This window comes from Erinaceus europaeus, chromosome X (genome assembly GCF_950295315.1).
Source record: "Erinaceus europaeus chromosome X, mEriEur2.1, whole genome shotgun sequence".
In the NCBI taxonomy this organism is placed as follows: Eukaryota; Metazoa; Chordata; class Mammalia; order Eulipotyphla; family Erinaceidae; genus Erinaceus; species Erinaceus europaeus.
Window position 1 is genome coordinate 119,181,003 of NC_080185.1, and position 18,234 is coordinate 119,199,236.

At 37.4% G+C, this 18,234-nt stretch overlaps 1 protein-coding gene across 1 annotated transcript in view; it reads left to right on the top strand.

Annotated features, from left to right (window-relative positions):
- Positions 1 to 15,151, top strand: part of BEND2 (BEN domain containing 2) — a 44,756-nt gene extending 29,605 nt beyond the window's left edge. The window contains exons 8-12 of the mRNA XM_060182687.1: positions 547 to 747; positions 2,084 to 2,205; positions 3,931 to 4,150; positions 9,391 to 9,594; positions 14,600 to 15,151. Of these exons, the coding sequence (XP_060038670.1) occupies positions 547 to 747; positions 2,084 to 2,205; positions 3,931 to 4,150; positions 9,391 to 9,594; positions 14,600 to 14,781 (929 nt within the window). The 3' untranslated portion in view covers positions 14,782 to 15,151. The remainder of the gene's footprint in view (positions 1 to 546; positions 748 to 2,083; positions 2,206 to 3,930; positions 4,151 to 9,390; positions 9,595 to 14,599) is intronic.
- The last annotated feature ends 3,083 nt before the right edge of the window (positions 15,152 to 18,234 follow it).

Here is an 18,234-nt window from a genome sequence, read left to right on the forward strand (position 1 = left end):
CAGAGTGAGATCATGAGGCAGACTTTTTGGTTTTTGTCTTTTCCTAATTCAATTGGGAAATTCACTATTTCAGTGCTCTCTTCTGCTCTTAACAATATTTCTATAGATAAAAGTGTTGAAAGAAAAAAAAAAACGGACTCTCAACTGTAATTTTATATCCAGTAGACTGTCTTTCAAGTGTGCAAAGTAACATATTCTCAGACAAGAGAAAGCTTCATGTGTGTGGTACTACTAAGACATATTCCAAAAAAGGAATTGTAGGATTTCAGATCAAGATATTTACATATTCAGCTATGACTTAAGAATCATTTTATTCAAAACAATGAACACATTGATTAAGATACAATAAATTCAGGGATAATAGAGAAGAATAGTATTAATATCTGTCCAGACAGCATCAATGAAAAACATTTAAGGACAAGTGTATAAAAAAACATACTCAGCTAGAAATTTGTGAAATAGAGATTAGTCCTTCAGTGTTCTTGTATTTTCATGTTAGCCTTGTATGAAAAAGCAAGGATTTTACTTTTTTCCTGTATTTTTAAGTCTACCTTGGTGATCCAAAACGAAATGTCAAGGTGCTTGGTAGTCATTTAGAAACTGCGCGAAAGAAGACTAGGCCTGAGCATGCAGCCTGCTACTTGGTTCGTAACATGTTCTCTAAGGAAATCCTGATTCGCAGCTCAGTAGGTAACAATTCTGAAGGCCTCCAACCTCTAGACCCAAACAAAGTTGCTGCAATAAGAGGTATGTGAAGTTATTATGGAATCTTATTTTATCATCACTTGATCATATTATTAGCTGTTAAAGAATGAAGTTTGTGTGAATCTTAGAACTGTTATTCATTTTTGTCTGTCCCAGATTTTATGATTTAATAGTATGCAAAGAAAAAGCCCAAGGGGCTGGGTGGTGGTGGTGCATCTGGTAGAGGGCACCTGTTACAATGTGTAGGGACTGGGGTTCAGGCTCCCACCCTCAGCTGCAGAGGGGGAGCTTCACAAGTGGTGAAGCAGTGCTGCTGCAGGTCTGTCTTCTTCCCCCTCTCTCCACCCTCAGTTTTTCTCTGTCCTATCAAATAAAAACAAATAAATAAAGAGAAAGAAAAAGTCAAGACATGTAGAAAAAAAAAAAAAACAGATTTCAGTGTCGGTAACTGACCAAGATAGAAATAGAATCTCAGATTTAATGCATTTTAGCCTTCTAGAAATCTATATTGAAGTCCTAAAACTTATGGGCACCAAAGACACAGACACATATATTTCTGACCTCAATGAGTTTATAGTCTGGCAGGTTAAGGTAAACAGATCAATTTAAGTCTCATATGGAGTTTCAGATGGCAGGACAACTACTTTAAGAGAATTAGGGAAGACTTACTAAGGACAGGATGTTTTAGCTAGATTTGGGAGGATTTCTTGGTTAGGTAAAAAAATAAAAATAAAAATAGGTATGTACTCTAGACAGAGAATGGCTTATGGGGAAGAAAAGCATCTAAGCTATGGTGTAGTGGTTGTAATCAAACTTTTTTTATTTAAAGGTTCCCTTTTAGTTTTAGCTTACCCCATAAGGTTACTTAATGACATTGCCACCCTAAAATAGTTGACATCTTATTATAAAAATCAAACATGGTACAGGGCTGTGGCACACCAGGCTAAGTGCACACAGTATAAAAGTCAAACATTCATTATCAACTTAAGTCATCAGTGTTTTATTGAGCTACATGTTTGAAGAAATGAGTTATTTAGCAGAGCATCTTTTTCTTTTTTTAAAAAAATCAAATTTATAGGCTCCCAGAAAGAGAGAAAAGAATGATAATTAAAACAGGAAATTTCAGTATTTTAAATGAAAATTTCTGGGCTGGGGAGATAGCATAATGCTTGTTCAAAAGACTGTTGTGCCTGAGACTCTGAGGTCCCAGGTTCAATTTCTAGCACTACCACAAGCCAGAGCTGAGCAGTGATTTGGTGTCTCTGGCTTGCTCATTAAAATAACCAAATAAATAAAATATTTTAAAAAATAAATGAAAAGTCCTCATTATTTACCTATTTCCCCCCTACTTTTCATGAATACTTTTTGTTGTCTTCAGAATTCCTGGAAGATAATTTCTCCAGCTTTGATTTGAGTGAACGTGGGATAGGCTGGCAAATGTGTATTTCTTCTATCAATTCTCTTATTCACTTTGTATGTTATGAAGCCAGAAGAAAGTCAGTAAGTTGTTTTTAATCTAACATCATTCATGTTTTTCATATGGTCACTGTAAGTTCACACTGTATACCATTCCAGAACTGGTAGTATGACACACAGTATTTAGGCCATGTGCTCAACATTTTTTTTTTTTTGAAATTTAACTCAGAGGCAGACTATGTTTTCTCAAAAGCATATTTCTGTTTATTTCACTCTTTGATATCTGTGCTCCATAAAAATATCTTTGATAAAATAAATCAAATATAGTACTATAGCTACTATATTTGAAATGAAGGACTATATTAAGAAAAAAGTTTCAGCTACAATATTTGGAAATTTTTTTTTCAATGTCCCACTGAGTAACACACAAAAAGGTAGATTGTGGGGTTGCTTAGCTGTTTTTTTTTGTTGTTGTTTGTTTGTTTCTTTTCTTTTGTGGCGGTGAGGGATGACAACAAAGAAAATTAAGGCACTTCATTGCTTTTAGTAATGGCAGAACCTGGTGAAAATTGTAAAATGATGAATAGAAAATAGGCTAAGCTACAAACTCTGCTTTGTACTCTGTATAGTTAGTTACATGGTAAATGGAAATTTTGTCCTCGCTTTACCCATTCTGTTTGCAGAGTCTATTAGAGAATTTTTAACAGTAATGGCCCATAGGGAAGAGTGTCATGCCTCCTGCCTTCTGATGAAGGATTTAACTCATAGACAATTTCTAATTGCCACCCAGCTCTCAAGAAACCCAGTTTTATTCTTACCATGTCTAGTCACTCCTGTGCCTCTAGAGTAAGTTTATGGAAACAATTTGCCAAGAATATTTGTAGCTGAGCTTATGTTTTCCTGGTGAACAACATGATTTCAGTGATAGATCAAGCACCATCTGTGTAAAAAAACCAAATCTGCTTATTTTTCACATTCCCTTTTATATCCTACAAAACTGCACCCTAAACATTTGAATGTAAAATTAAGATGCAGCCTGGAAAATGGTGATTTGCATATTTGCTTAGGTGTCAAGAAGAGAAATAGCATCTGCCAAGTGCCTTCTGGGTACTTGACTAGGAACAGGATGAGTCCTCACTAAGAGAGGGAGCACTGGAGAGTGACTGAAAAATTCAGCCTTGAGTTCCAGTCCCACTGAAGTAGTATTGACATTTTAGCAAGACCCATATGTGATTTGAATGCACAGGAAGTCTGAGTAACTAGATTAGGACCTAGAGAAGTGGTTGCTATGCTGGCTGCATAACATGAGACAGTTTATAAAAGGAATGAATGTATGAGACCCCCTGCATCCATTAGTCAAGAGATTGTGAGAGTGGGGGCCAAGTACAACTTTTTCTTAAACATCCCTGGGACAATTGAAAGTTTTATTTATGAAGCCAGCTATGAAAGTCATCGGGGAAAGTGAACAAATAAGCAAAAACACTAAACACGCACAAAATTGTCATCCTCAAGAAAATAATTTACTAATTTGTTCATGAGATGTTTACTAAGCATTTACTTCATCCCAGCAATGACCACTAGTTCATTATCTAGAGCTATTAAGTCCCCTAGGAAGCAGTGAGCCAATTCATCTTGAAAAACAGTAAACACTTATACTTTTAAAAATTGTGACACACAATAGTCATGGACTTCAACCCACCTTATTAGAGGCTGTTGCTTCCCACCAGACTGGGAGGCCCTGGTTGATGAATCATGGAGCACGCCCTTGTTTTCTCTGCAGAACTTTGAACATAAACTTTTGTCTTTCAGCAGAAAGCTATTGCCGGCTTAAAGAGCCATACCAAGCCGAAGTCTGAAACTTTGAAAAATAAAAGTGATGGTGATGGTAAAAGAAGTTCCCACTCATCTCAGCAAGCAACTGTTTCAAAACCAAGAGAAAGTGAGAATTCTCAACAGAATAGCCTTGCTGTCTCTGAAGAAGTAAAAAGTCTTGCCTCTATGAATTCAGTGATACCTTTTGAAATGCTGGGTGAGTTTTGGAATAAGTTCACTTGATGATAAAGATTGAATGTGGGTGATATATTTATGGGACTCATTGTACCATCTTCTCCACTTTTACATATGTCTTAAAATTTTCATAGTAAGAAGCTTGAAATAGGTTCCTCCCTGATATGAATAAGTTAATGAATTTTAGTTACCAAGATCTGAGACAGTTCTTATTAAGTGAGATCCTGCCTTTTCCTTTGTAAAGCAGATTTCAGCAGACTCCTTTGATCAGTGGGGACTTTTCCAGGTCAAGACCCTGCTTGGCAGGTAAAGGAGAAGCTATAGTTGAATGAGCCAGGAGCAATTTAGGGATCTTGCTCTCCGTGTGCAGGATGCAGTGCAGGTGCTCCAGGAAGAATTGGCACACATTAATGGGTCTCTTTCCTCAGAACTTAGTGTCGCCACTGCTATCTGCCTGCCAGAGGTGCATCCTATTTCACTAGCGTCAAGTACACTGAGCTGACTGTGCCACTTGCCACTTAGGCTTCCCAAGGCTCCCTCCTGAGGATGCTGGGGGTTAGTGGCCTTGACATAACTATTTTTTGTCTCTCCTGCCTCCATGTTAACTCAAAGTAGAATATTACCTTGGAACTGATTCAAATAAAATTATTTAAATGATACATCTTCATCTTATATGTTTCTGATCTAAAAATGTTACTACTATATTTGTTAAAGCTTTACACTATGGAAACAGACTAGCAACATTAAACTACCATAGCAAAAAATACTGAATAAATATCTCCTAGATCTTGTCTTGGTGTTGTTGCTGCCAGGGCTTTATTGCTCTGGGCTGACTTTTTCAGGAGAGAGAGAGAGAGAGAAGGAGGTAGATAGGTGAGAGAGAGAGAGAGAGAGAGAGAGAGAGAGAGAGAGAGAGAGGGAGAGAGGTAGATAGATGAGAGAGAGAGAGAGAGAGAGAGAGAGAGAGAGAGAGAGAGAGAGAACAAGAACAGCATTGGAGCTTCCCCTAGTATAGTGAGGGCCAGGCTTGAACCTTGAACCTTTGCATGGCACCGTCTCAGGACACTATCTTCATGGCTCTAGTATCTCTTAGATTTAAAGAAGCAAGGAACAAACCAAGCCACTGACAGTAGCCAACAGCATCCCCAAGACTGTATCATCTAGGTTTCATTGAGATTTCTTGGGATCCCAGTATGCAAGTTCAATGATATTTAGGTTATAGTTTCCTTCTCTCACTGTTCAGAGTCCCAAGAGAAAGATCATAACTTGGGGAGCCTGAGCTAGCAGTCTTTGACCCTGACTGAGCTAGGGCCAAGAAACAGGGCAGCAAAACCAGTGGTGAGCCAACCACTCCAGTCTGTGTATAGTGTAGTATACTATTGGGTTGTTGGAAAAGTCATGACACATTTTGTATAGAAAAATATGTCATGACTTTTCCAACAAGAAAGTATTTTATTTTAAAAAAATGGAAGATATTTAAGAGGGAAAAGAAAGCACTCATATTCAATACTTAAAATTGCAAATATTTAATTTTTTTACAGAATTTTTAATTACTAACATTAAAACATTATGGTCTAAATATAATTATGCCTCTTTTGTAAGATTATAATTTATTATATGTGCTTTTCCTCAAGAATCTACAATCTTCATAATCATTGCTTTTAGCAATTATGTAACATTCAATTGAGTTAGCATACTTTTATTTTGCTACTTCCCTCTTTGTTGTTGTTTAGTATTACTTGTTTGAAGTTTTTTTAATTTTCTTTATTGAAGAATTAATGTTTTCCATTCAACAGTAAATACAATAGTTTGTACATTCATAACATTTCTCAGTTTTCCATATAAGAATACAACCCCCACTAGGTTCTCTGTCATCCTTCTTGGACCTGTATTCTCCCCCGCCACCCACCCCAGAGTCTTTTACTTTGGTGTAATACGCCAGTTCCAGTTCAGTTTCTACTTGTGTTTTCTTTTATGATTTTGTTTTTCAGCTTCTGCCTGAGAGTGAGATAATCCCATATTCATCCTTCTGTTTCTGACTTATTTCACTTAACATGAATTTTTCAAGGTCCATCCAAGATCGGCTGAAAACGGTGAAGTCACCATTTTTTATAGCTGAGTAGTATTCCATTGTGTATATATACCACAACTTGCTCAGCCACTCATCTGTTGTTGGACACCTGGGTTGCTTCCAGGTTTTGGCTATTGTAAATTGTGCTGCTAAGAACATATGTGTACACAGATCTTTTTGGATGGGTGTGTTGGGTTCCTTAGGATCTATCCCCAGGAGAGGAATTGCAGGATCATAGGGTAGGCCCATTTCTAGCCTTCTGAGAGTTCTCCAGACTGTTCTCCACAGAGGTTGGACCAATTGACATTCACACTAGCAGTGCAGGAGGGTTCCTTTGACCCCACAACTTCTCCAGCATTTGCTGCTGCTACCTTTTCTGATGTATGGCATTCTCACAGGAGTGAGGTGGTATCTCATTGTTGTCTTTATTTGCATTTCTCTAACATTCTGAAAATGTCCAACAGTTCTAATTTATCTATCTCCTCATTTAGCTCCCTCATGTCTTTATTGATTTTATGCCTGGATGATCTGTCAAGTTGAGAGAGTGGGGTGTTGAAGTCCCCTACTATGACTGTGTTGCTGTTAATATATTGCTGTAGGTCTTCTAGTAGATGTTTGATGTATTTAGATGGCTTCTCATTGGGTGCATAGATGTTAATAATTGTTAAGTCCTCTTGATTGACTGATCCTCTGAGCATTAAGTAGTGTCCATCCGTGCCTTTTTAAATTTTATTTATTTTAAATCTATCATGTCAGATATGAGAATAGCTGTTCCTGCTCCTTTTTTGGTCCATTGGCTTGTATGATAGTTTTCTATCCTTTCACTTTGAGCCTGTGTTTGTCTTGTTTGAGTTAGGTGGGTTTCCTGCAGACAACATATTGTTGGTTGTGTTTTCTGATCCATCTTCCTATCTGTGTCTTTTAATAGGTGAATTCCGGCGATTTACATTTATTGATATCAAAGACTGAAGATATTTTAAAGCCATTCTTGTAGATGTCTAGAGTGTTCTGATATATGGCATATTTATGGTGGTCTGACTGTTTATAGGAGACCTTTCAGAACTTCTTTCAGGGCAGGCTTGGTGATAGTTGATTCTTTCTACTGTTGCTTGTTTGAGAAGGTTTTTATGCCTCCATCTAGTCTGAATGATGGTCTAGCAGGATACAGTAGTCTTGGCTGAAAGCCTTTCTCATTGAACATTCGATAGATATCTTGCCATTCTCTTCTGGCCTGTAGTGTTTGTGTGGAGAAGTCTGCTGCTAATATTATGGGTTTTCCTCTGTAGGTGACTCTTTGTTTTTCTCTTGCAGCCTTCAGATCCTTTCCTTATCCTTATTCCTTTCCATTCTAAATATGATGTGTCTTGGTGTCTTTAAGTCTGGGTTAATTCTGTTTGGGATGCTCTGGGCTTCTTGAACCTTTATGTCTTTGATGTTGTCTAGACTAGAGAAGTTCTCAGCTATTATGTCCTGAAGAATGCTTTCTTCCCCTCCCTCTCTTTCTTCCTCTGGTAAGCCAGTAATGCATATATTATTTCTTTTGAAGTCATCCCATGGGTGTCTGTCGTTTTCAGTATCTCTTAATCTCTTAGTTCATTTTTAGTTGTCTCTAATTAGTCTTTGACCTTGCTAATTCTGTCTTCAGCCTCATTGATTCTATTATCTCTCCCCTGTACTGTTTTCTGGAGTTCATCTATTTTGTTACCCTGTTTTGATACTGTTTTAGCTTGTTCAGCTATTTGTGTTCTTAGCTCAGCTATTCCAGTTTTCAGCTCTCTAATAACCTTGAGATAATCAGTGTTTTCTTCCAGAGTCTCATTTGTTATTTCTGTATTTCTGATAACAATTCTTTCAAACTCTTTACTCACTCCTGTTACTATTTCCTTAACAAGCATTTGGATGTTGACCTCACTATTTTGTGGTTCAACCTTTGGGGGGGCTTTTAGCTGGACTCTTGTCCTGGTTCATTTCTCCAATATTTCTTCTTGTTGGTTTAACCATTCTATCTAGTATATTATGAGGTCCCTTTCTCAGCAGTTTTCAAATTACTGATCACTCTTGCCTGGATTGACTTGTGTCTAAATAAGGTACTTAAAGAGTTCACAGTTGTGGAAATTAACAGTTGTTTCAATATTATTTTAATCCCTGAGTTGGAGCACAGGCTGTTAAAAGCCTCTTTTGTTGTTTTTCTTCCCTGTAGATTATGGGAGCCTCAGAGCTTTTAAACTATAAGTAGGCTTCTTAGCTTAATCACTGACTTCTGACCAAGAGATAAAGCATGGTGGGGGAGAGATAGCACAGTGGTTATGAAAAGATACTCACATCCCAAGGAGCCAAAGTTCCAGGCTCAATTCATCTTCTCTGCCAAGCCAGGCAGTACTGCTGGGCCCTGTGAGTTTCTAAGAAAGTCCTGTTTATAGTCTGTAGGTTCTGAGGCAATTATTCACCATGTTCTCATCAGTAAAACAATGTGGAAAAGCTCCCACTATACAGCCCTACTGCTAGGTCACTGAGGTGTAGCTCTTCTCCTGAGTTTCCTGGTCAGTTCTCTGTTCCCAGATGTCAGCACAGGGCCTCCTCCCTGCTTCTCCAGCCTCTGAGGGCAGTGGCAATGGTGACTCACAGTTGCATTTGGTGAGTCTTAGGGGAGTCCTCTCCTTCCTTCAGCCCTCTTTTTGTTGGTAAAACAGACTGGATTTGGTGCCTCAACTGGTAAACTGCTGGACTGTTACCAGCCGCTCAATCTCTCCTTAGGCTCCTCCCTGTCCACGAGCCATGAGTGTTTGCACTCACCGGTGGTTTGGTGGGTTCCTGAAGTCATTCTCGTCCTGCCTTGTTGCGGTCCCAGGTGGTCTCCTTTGGTATTCCTAGTTGACCCTGAAATGAAATGTTCCCTAATTCTACAGTGGACAGACAGGCAGGTCCTTAACCTAGTTTTGACTTCTGTTCAAGAATACTCCTTGGTTGCATCTGAATTTTAAGGCGAGGAGCAGCCCTGCTCCAGGAGAGAGTCCTAATGGAAGACAAGCACTTGAGTGCAAGACCAGGAAGAAGTGACTTCAGGACTTTAATTTTTTTTAACTTCTAAATTGAGCCAAAAAATTTAGAAATTAACTTTGCTGTTATATAGCCTTAAAAATATGAACCTAACATTTGCCACTGAAACTGACATCTTTCTCTCTTTCTTACAGATTATTTTGGAAAGGCATGGAGAAATATACAGTTACCGTGTTCAGTACTGAAGAAAGCACGAGAAAAGCCTCGCCCAGAGCTGTCAGCCAGATACCTTATTCGCCAGCTGTTCACAGTGGAAGTCTTGATTAAAAGTAATGTCTATGGCAACCAGAGGCTTGGCATATATGCCCTTAATGCCAGTAAGATTCACGCTCTACGAGGTTTGTTATATTTCAAGTATTTGAGAATAAAAAATAAATTCTGCCCTTTGGAGAAGGACAGAAAGCAAAAATTATTCAGTTTCTGTGAGTTCTAAGGAGAGATGAAGCTCTACTAGCTCCCTTTCTTTAGATATAATAAGGAACACATTCATGATTATGTTTCTTTTTGCATTTGGGTTCCCAGGGCTAATTGCTCTGTCTTGAATGGTATTATTATGCCAGGAAAGGCATTGTTAACTGGCTCCCTGGAATGGACTGCCAGGCTTCTGGAAACTCAAACACCTCCTGTATTACGGAGGAAGGTGGGAGCTGCAGGGCTTTGTCAATTTGCAGAGATGCCAACAATAGCACAGCAGGTTAATTTGCTAGTTTTTTCTTGTGTGCATGAACACACTGTAGTCTTCATCTATGACATGTATAAATGAAATAATAAAGCTTCCAAAAGCAGTACTGTGAAATCTTAAATTGGAGAAAGCAGGAAGCTGAATATTTCTTACTCATGTCATAGGTATCCAACTAAGACATGGTTCTAGGCCCCAGCCTGATGTCAGTGGGCTCTTTTTTGGTTCCTACTGTCACATCACACAGTTCTGTACCCAACAAAATTGGCCAGATCTTCTACCTTGTATTGATATCACCTTTATTTTTGTTTCCCAAATCATTTTATGGGGGAGGGTAATGGTCTACAGTGCAGTTGTTGACATGTTGACACATGTCTACTATTTCTCATCTCTCTGTTGATATCACCTTCCGCAAGCATTTGGTATCATTTGATCCATATCTAATGACCTTATAGTGAAAAAGGAATCACTTTGTAATCAATTCAGAAATTAAGGTGTTAATAGAATCAATAAAATACTTCTAGTTAAAATATTTGAGTAGAAAAGATGACTTACAGTTCTTTAATATCAGAAATAGATTAATTCCACATATGTGGACTAACTATAATATATATTCTATGTATTTAATTTTGTTTTATCTTTTATTGAAACTATATTAGAAATCAAAAAGATACCTTCTGTAGAAGAAAAATATTCAGTGTGAGTTTGACATGCTATCTATGTAGGGCATATTTTGACATATTTCTTGGAAGATTCAATGTTCTATTCCTTTGTAGAATGGCAGCCATGTGAGTCATTTCAGCAGAGAGAAGACCATATAATTATTGTCCTAGGGGGCAGAGCTAAGTCCAAAGAAGAGAAGCTGAGAAAAACCATATTTTACTTTAATATAAGGACATAATGAACCTGGAGAATCAAAAGAGACAAATCAAAGGCTGAGTGACCAGAAATAATAGGAGATACTTTCACTAGTAGGAAGACTGAGTTTTCTGGACTCTTAATATAATTTCTTTTAAAGTATCACCCCAGTATAAATTATTTAGATCATAGAGGAGGAATAAATAGAAAATAATATGATAACTTAATAGACAGTCTCATCAGCCCATTACAAATACAGATGCTGTGCCTTTTGTGTTCCAGGTTTTTAAAAACAAGGCATTATTGAAACAGTTAAATCACCCTGTAATCCTTTCCCCAGTGTTCCTCCTCAGATGTAATCACAGTCTTAGAATTACCTATATCATTCCCATACATGTTTTGTACCTATGCTGATAAATTTTGTAGTTGTTATATTGTACATAAATAGGATAATGTAGTATGTATCCTTTCAGTTTATCACTCAACACTATATATATTTTAGTACTTTATTTATTATTTATTTTAGAGACAGAAATTGAGGGGAAGGGGAAGATAGGTAGGTATGTAGGTAGCTAGGTAGATAGATATATAGGGACACTTGTTTCACTGCCTCATTGTGATGCTTCCCCCCTGCAAGTGAGGACCAGGGGCTTGGACCCCAGGTCTTTGTGCACTGTAATGTGTACATTCAATCAGGTGTGCCACTGCCTGGCCTCCTCGACAGTGTCTTTGAGATTTAATTCATACATTTAAACTGTTGATTAGTATTATGCTGAATGACTAGACCAGTTTATTCTAATATTCTACTATTTTTTATCCTAAAATTTTGCTACATGGAGAAAACTCATTTGGAAATTAGGTATCAAAATTATGTTTGTCCAGTTGCCAAAGGTGTTGATTTTATATAAAACCTTTTTATACTCTCTGATTCTTCTTCTAGCGTTTGCCCTTCTTCCGTAGCCAGTCAACAGCGTCAGGTTGAGCCTGATGTCTGCTTGTTGCTGGCTTTGAAAGTGACTGGGATCCATGTGGATTCAGTCGGCTAGGAAGGATCGTCAGTTTCCCCAATAAATGGGTACTCACGGGATGCACCACGAGAAGTTTGATCCCATAATTCACTATCACTTTAAGACTCTTTAGAGAATAGTTTATGCAGAGAAAGTTACCAGGGTACAGATTTGCAACTGGCAATCAATCCTTTCTCTTGTACTTTCCCATACACTTGTGCATATTACAGAAATGTAAACCCTTAGCAATAGGAAGTGGAATATAGAACCTCTAATACAGCTTCTCATCTACAGTAGGAGTTCCCACTTCAGTTTTAGTTGTCTTACCTTGTTTCGACTACTTACTTTGATGTGGTGCTGTCTGTCTCAACAAGGCAGCCCATTACATTTCAAAAAGGCTGTAATTTCTGAGAAAGTTCTTCCTGGTGACTCAAAATCAACCTCCTTGCAAGTAATATGCGTTTATCCTACTTACTAGATAGGTTAGACTCAGCTAGGCCTTCAGGTAGATAAAGACAGTGATTACTTCCTCTTGGAGCATTGGCAGATAAAAAATACACCCTCTTCTTCATACTTTCAAGATCAGAGCCCAATGAGAGACAGACACTAGAATCAGGCATGTGAAGATGAAAATAGCAACTTAATATTTTTACTCACACTTGCTTAGTTCTTCCAAATTTTTCCAATTTAAAGATCCCTTTACATGGAAGCATGAGGGTTGTAGAGTGTTATTCCTATGTTTCCCCACTAGTCTTACATTCATACAATTAAATGCCTCCATTTCTTTCACTAAGTTCTCATATAAATATTTTCTTAATCATATGTGATCTTATTCAATGACTTACTTCAAATGTGCCCAAGTTAATCTAGAATATGGTTGTACTGTTACCTATCAGGCAGCGAATGCACTAAAAAATAGCACTTGTTATTAAAAAAATTTATGATCTACTAAGAGACCTATATGATCTATACTGACATTTGGCCAGCATTTAAATTGTTAGCATTTAGGCTGTACCTATTTACATTGCTATTATTTTAAAATATAAGTGTGATATTTTGTATGTATTTCTTCTACATTTTATCCTGTATTAGTATTCTCCAAAATGTGCTTCTTAAAGAGCTGAATGTTAATAATAGGTGTTTTATGAATAAAATTCTTTTGTAGTTAGAGAGCTAGGGAAGATAGTCTAACACCCAATGGCCTTAGTCCATAGATCTGTTTCACTTGACTGCTTCCAAACATATTTTCAATGCCTTTTACTGTCAAGCTCCACCCCTACTCCAGTCTCCACAGTCCTGATCCTTTGTTATCTTTTGTGTTGCCATCACCTCCTCATCTGTGTGCCCCACCAACACATCTGTCTGTCACCTTTGAATTAGCATGTTTCTTTACTGGGGAACTTCTCCATGGTATCTAACTTCAGAGTGCAGCCCTTCTCATTTGCACAAGAAGAACCTTTTCCCCCAAGAAATTTCATTTACCTGCAGTGGTGCAGAGAGCACCTTTGGAGTGGCACCCACCAGTTTGGGCTGCTCATTGCAGCCTTTTGAAAGCTCTGCAGGTGCTGTGTTTGTCTTTCTGTCTGTTAGTTACTAGTTCTAGCTTTGCTCTCACGGGTGAATGGCACAAACCTACTCTCGATAGATTTTTTTGTTTTGTTTTGTTAATAAGAATGCTCATTAAGATAGATTCTGATAGGAAATCCACTGACATGCTTCTAAAAGACCCCTCCCAGCCTATTGCTGATTTATTAAGTAGTTTTTTGTTGGGGAGGAGGATGAAAACTTTTGACTTTGTTACATGCCTTGCTGAAAAATGGATATGCTCTGTGTTTGTGGCTTTGGCCCCATTTCCCAACCCATTATTTCTATCAGAAATTAACAGGAGCAGGAGATAGCTCTCTCAGTAGAGCACATGCCATATTGTGTGTGAGGACCTGGGTTCAAGTCCCAGCACCACATAGGAGCACTATGCACAGCTCCAGGGATGGGGGTGGAGGAGCTTCATGAACACTAGAGTGGTGCTGTGGTGTCTCTCCTTCCTTCTCTCTCTGTCCTCTTCTGTGTCTATACCTGAAGTTAAAAGGAACTAAGAAAGATTGTGCCAGGAGCAGTGGAAGCACACAGGTGCAAATCCCTTGCACCAGGAGGGATATTAATGTAGCTGTTTAATGCTCCCATGTAGTGATCTCCTTTTCTTAGGGCCTCAAGACCTTAAAAAGTATCAGGAGGGAATATTTGCTGCTCTAGTAACACTTCTCTTTTTGGCTTTTACTTTATCTTTCCTCCCACTTTATCTGGGATTACTCTTTGAGCTATATTGCTGTCACCTTTTTTTAAAAGAAGTTTTCCTGTAACTAAAGATTCTCATTCCTTTTATCTGAATAGTGCCCCCAAACCAAAATTCAGCAGTTATAATTTATTGGCCTTAAAATTGTGAGGGACATTACAGCCTCTTATACATTACAGTCTTAGCTGTATTTATATGAGGAATCTCTCTTTTTGATATAATGAATCACATGCATGTTTACATTTAGGTATAAGAACATTTTGCACTGGACACAAGACAGTAGAGGATTTCCATTCTCGTTATGCAGCAACATAATGTGATTAAGAATGGTGCTATTTCATATTATTACCCTTTTAAATTAAACTATTTGTTCAACTAATTTAATAATATACTATATGTGTTAAAGTCTTAATGATCCTTTCATAGATAAAGCAGTAGAACTAAAATTAATTCATTTCTTTTAGAAGTGATTTCTAAGTAACTACTTTATTTTGGGACTTTATCACCAGAATTTCTCCAAGACGCCTTCCCACAGTATGATCTTTCTGACTCTGGATATAAATGGAAGTTGTGTGTGGCAGCTATCAACAGCTCTATCCGAAGTCTTAGATATGACTTGAAGAAGGCCAAAGCCAAATCACAGCGAGAACAACCTCAGGAAATTCCAGAATCAGAAGATGATACTGATTGAATGTCGGCCATGGGACTTAAATTTTTTTTTTTTTTACATTATTCTGTTACAATTCCAAAGTTAACCTGTTGTGGTGGTATAGTTCTTTATTCACACCTGAAGAAGTAATGAATGTTCCTTTTCTGCTCACAAAAGGGAGGCAGAATTGTATTTGGGAGATGCTTAATGTTTCACCACATGCGCAAAATGGTTTGCAGTATTCTAAGAACCTGTGATAAAGGTAATGGTTAGTACATGCTTAGGAGTTGTTCTCATAGCTGTTTTTAATGCAGAATAAGAGCATCACATATAGTAGATACAGTAAGGTAGAGTCAGCGTTGCATATGCGAATCACAATGCCGAGAATGTAAACTTGTGCTTAGTAGACTTTCAGTGTTTGTCAAGTGAATTGTCACTACAGAACTTAGGTCTAAGCTCCACTGATTTAGAAGGAAGTCAGAGTTTACATATAACCTCACCACCCGATGTTGACTTTCTTAAACCTCAATCAGTTGGAGATTTGTAGAATTTACAATGACATTCTTTGACCTTATTTTTTCAGAGTTGGGACCTATGTTCTTTTGATTTATTCCTCAGAAGGACAACATTCTTTTAATTGCTTGTTGATATTTTATCACAGAAATTTGTTGAAAATCATACCAGGAGACTTGTACATTTTATTCAAGTAAATTAAAAGGAGAATTCATCACCAAGACATAGAAAATCTGTCTAGATTCTGGATTTTTAAAAAAAGTGTTTGAAGTGTATTGGTGAAGACTTTCAGATACGCTCACTATATTTTCCTCATTGGCTCTACCATTCAAATTCATAAAATTTTAAATCTTTCATTGTCTAAGCAAAGAAATAGTAATGAAATTTAGTTAGAAAAATAATTTAAAGGATATTTATAACATTACTGGAGAACTGAAACAATTCCATTTTGCTCATGAATTACATTTTATTTACAACCTAAGCACTTTGTTGTATTTTTATTGATTGATAAGATCGTATAGGTTTTAGTAGTTTCAAACATCTTTTGCTTTGTTTTGTTGTCTGTTACCACAGCACTTTTATCACCACAGTTCACTGAACTCCTTTCAACCTCTGATCCCTCCTCTTCTGATAACCTTAGTTCTTTAGTCAGAATCTAAGGATTTGCTTTGGTTTGGCTATGTATGTTCCCTTGCTTTGATTCTATGTATAATCCCACACAAGTGAAAGTATGCAGCAATCATATTTCTTTTTCTGACTTATTTTCTTAAGCATTTTATTTTGAAGACAGTGCTTGAATGTTTCAGCCATAGAAAATAATGTGTAGTTTTGTTGTTTGACCATCAGTGTTTAAGAAGCATTTTGTTAGTTAAAGTGCCATCTTTACTCTTTCATCTTACTAGGTAGTTTTCAGTTGAGTTCATTTTATAGTATTCTTACTTATTGTCAAAAAAGCACATTTTCTTTCTAAGAATTTAATCTTTAGTTATGGCTATTGTTATCAATAACTTTGTCTTAGATAGTTGGTAGTAATCAACTTGTTGATAAGGTAAAGTAGAAAGTAGTAAGTAGGTCAACAAGCAATATAACTGATGTGAAAGTGAACAAGTCTTGCTATTTTTGTGAATTGTGAAAGCTTAAGATAGTTGTATATGGTTAATTTTTAGAATAGATACATATTTTATATTTAACTTAAATTTCAACTTTTAGAATAAGTTAAGATACAAGATTCAGTTTTTAAGACTTTGTCTCCAAATAATTGCTGGTAGTTAGGAACTAAATTTTTGCTTTTAACTTAATAAATCTGTCATATTTCTGCATTTACCTTTATATGTTTAGGGAAGGCCTAAAATTGTCTTAAAGAGTAGATAATTCAAGCCAAAAAGTTTTTATCATACAGGGCAAAATAGTTTGAGCAGAATAATTTAGATTACCTTTGACTTTACCATTCATTTAACGATTAATTTGGCAAATTATTTGAGCTAACATGGAAAATTAGAATTATATCCTAGGCAAGAAAAAATTTAAAAATTTATATTTGTATATGCAAATTTCAAATTTGATTTGTACTTTGACTCTGGAAGATTCTCTGGATTAGAAGCAAAATTACATAAAGTTTGAATTTTTTCAAAATTTGTATAATTAGCTTTATTCTGGCAATTGTCTATGTAAGTTCCTAGACCAGCCCTGTGTAATAGAACTTTCCACTAAGATGGTAATGCTCCAGAACTTTACATTGTTCAGTATGGGGAGTTCCACATGTGACTACAGGATTTGAGATTTGGCTGATTAGAGAAACTAAATTTTAGATAATTGCACTGTAAAAATGACCCCATCTACCCATCTCTCCTACCTTGTTTTCCCCTTTCTCTCTGGCAACTACACTATTATTTTCAGAGCCCAAGTTTAAATCGGACCTGCCCTTTCACCAAATGTCACAAATTAATTCTGTTGTTATATTGGTCTTGTGTTAAACATTTTAAATGAGCTGGTCCTTGGGCTTTGCACCATGTGCTCTTAACCTGCTGCGCTACCACCTAGTCCCCAGCCTTTTGAATTTTTAAATAAAAGATTTTTAAGAGGGCTGACAAGGTGGCTCACCTGTTTTGCCATGCACATGACTCAGGCTTAAGCCTGAATCCTCCCACATTGGAGAAAACTTTGGTGCTGCATTGTCTTTCTCTCTCTTCCTCTGTCTTTCTGTCTCATAAAGTCAGCTCAGAGTTGGGAAGTTCCAGCCATGACAAAAATATGTTACAAGAACATTCACTGGTTTGCTCTAGATCATAAGCTGCTACCACCACAGCCAGGACTAGATCCCAGGCCTCACTTTTGTGACGATCTTTTTATGTATTTTCAATGTTGCTGACATAAATCAGCAGTTGCCTTCCAGGATTCTAAGCGCTAAGACCTTGTTCAAGCCCTGCACACTAAAGTGGGTCTGGAAAGGGGAGGCTGAGCAATGGATGGGAATCCTAGGAGGAAAAAAAAAAACCTTTCTAACTCTTTGAATTGAGACCTTGTTCAGTCTCCCTGAGGCTTCAGGAACTACAGCGTGATACTAACTGGTCACCGCTTAGCCCTGGCTGTGTGCCCGGCTCCAAGTCAGCATTGCCACTCCCTCTTCTAGGATCTCTGCTCTGCAGAAGAGAAGCAGAGGGTTCCATTTCTTACAACTCCTGTCTCAGTATGGCTCCAGTTTAGAGTTTTGTGACGAGAGGAAATTGCATGAAATTTGAAGGCAGGAAAAAAAGGAAAAACTATTTCTCCTCACGGTCAGGATAGCAGACAGAATGAGATTTACAGAAGCCTCCCGAAGAACTCTGAAGCTCCCACTGCTGCAGACAGGAGTGGGAGTAAGGTAAGGGGGTTTTCAGAGATTCTTGGAAACTTGAGTGGTATTCCAGTCACTTTTCAGAGTTTTTCACCTTAATCCTTCAAACAGTAGGCCTGCTTCCTTGTATTTGGTGGCACCTTCTTTTA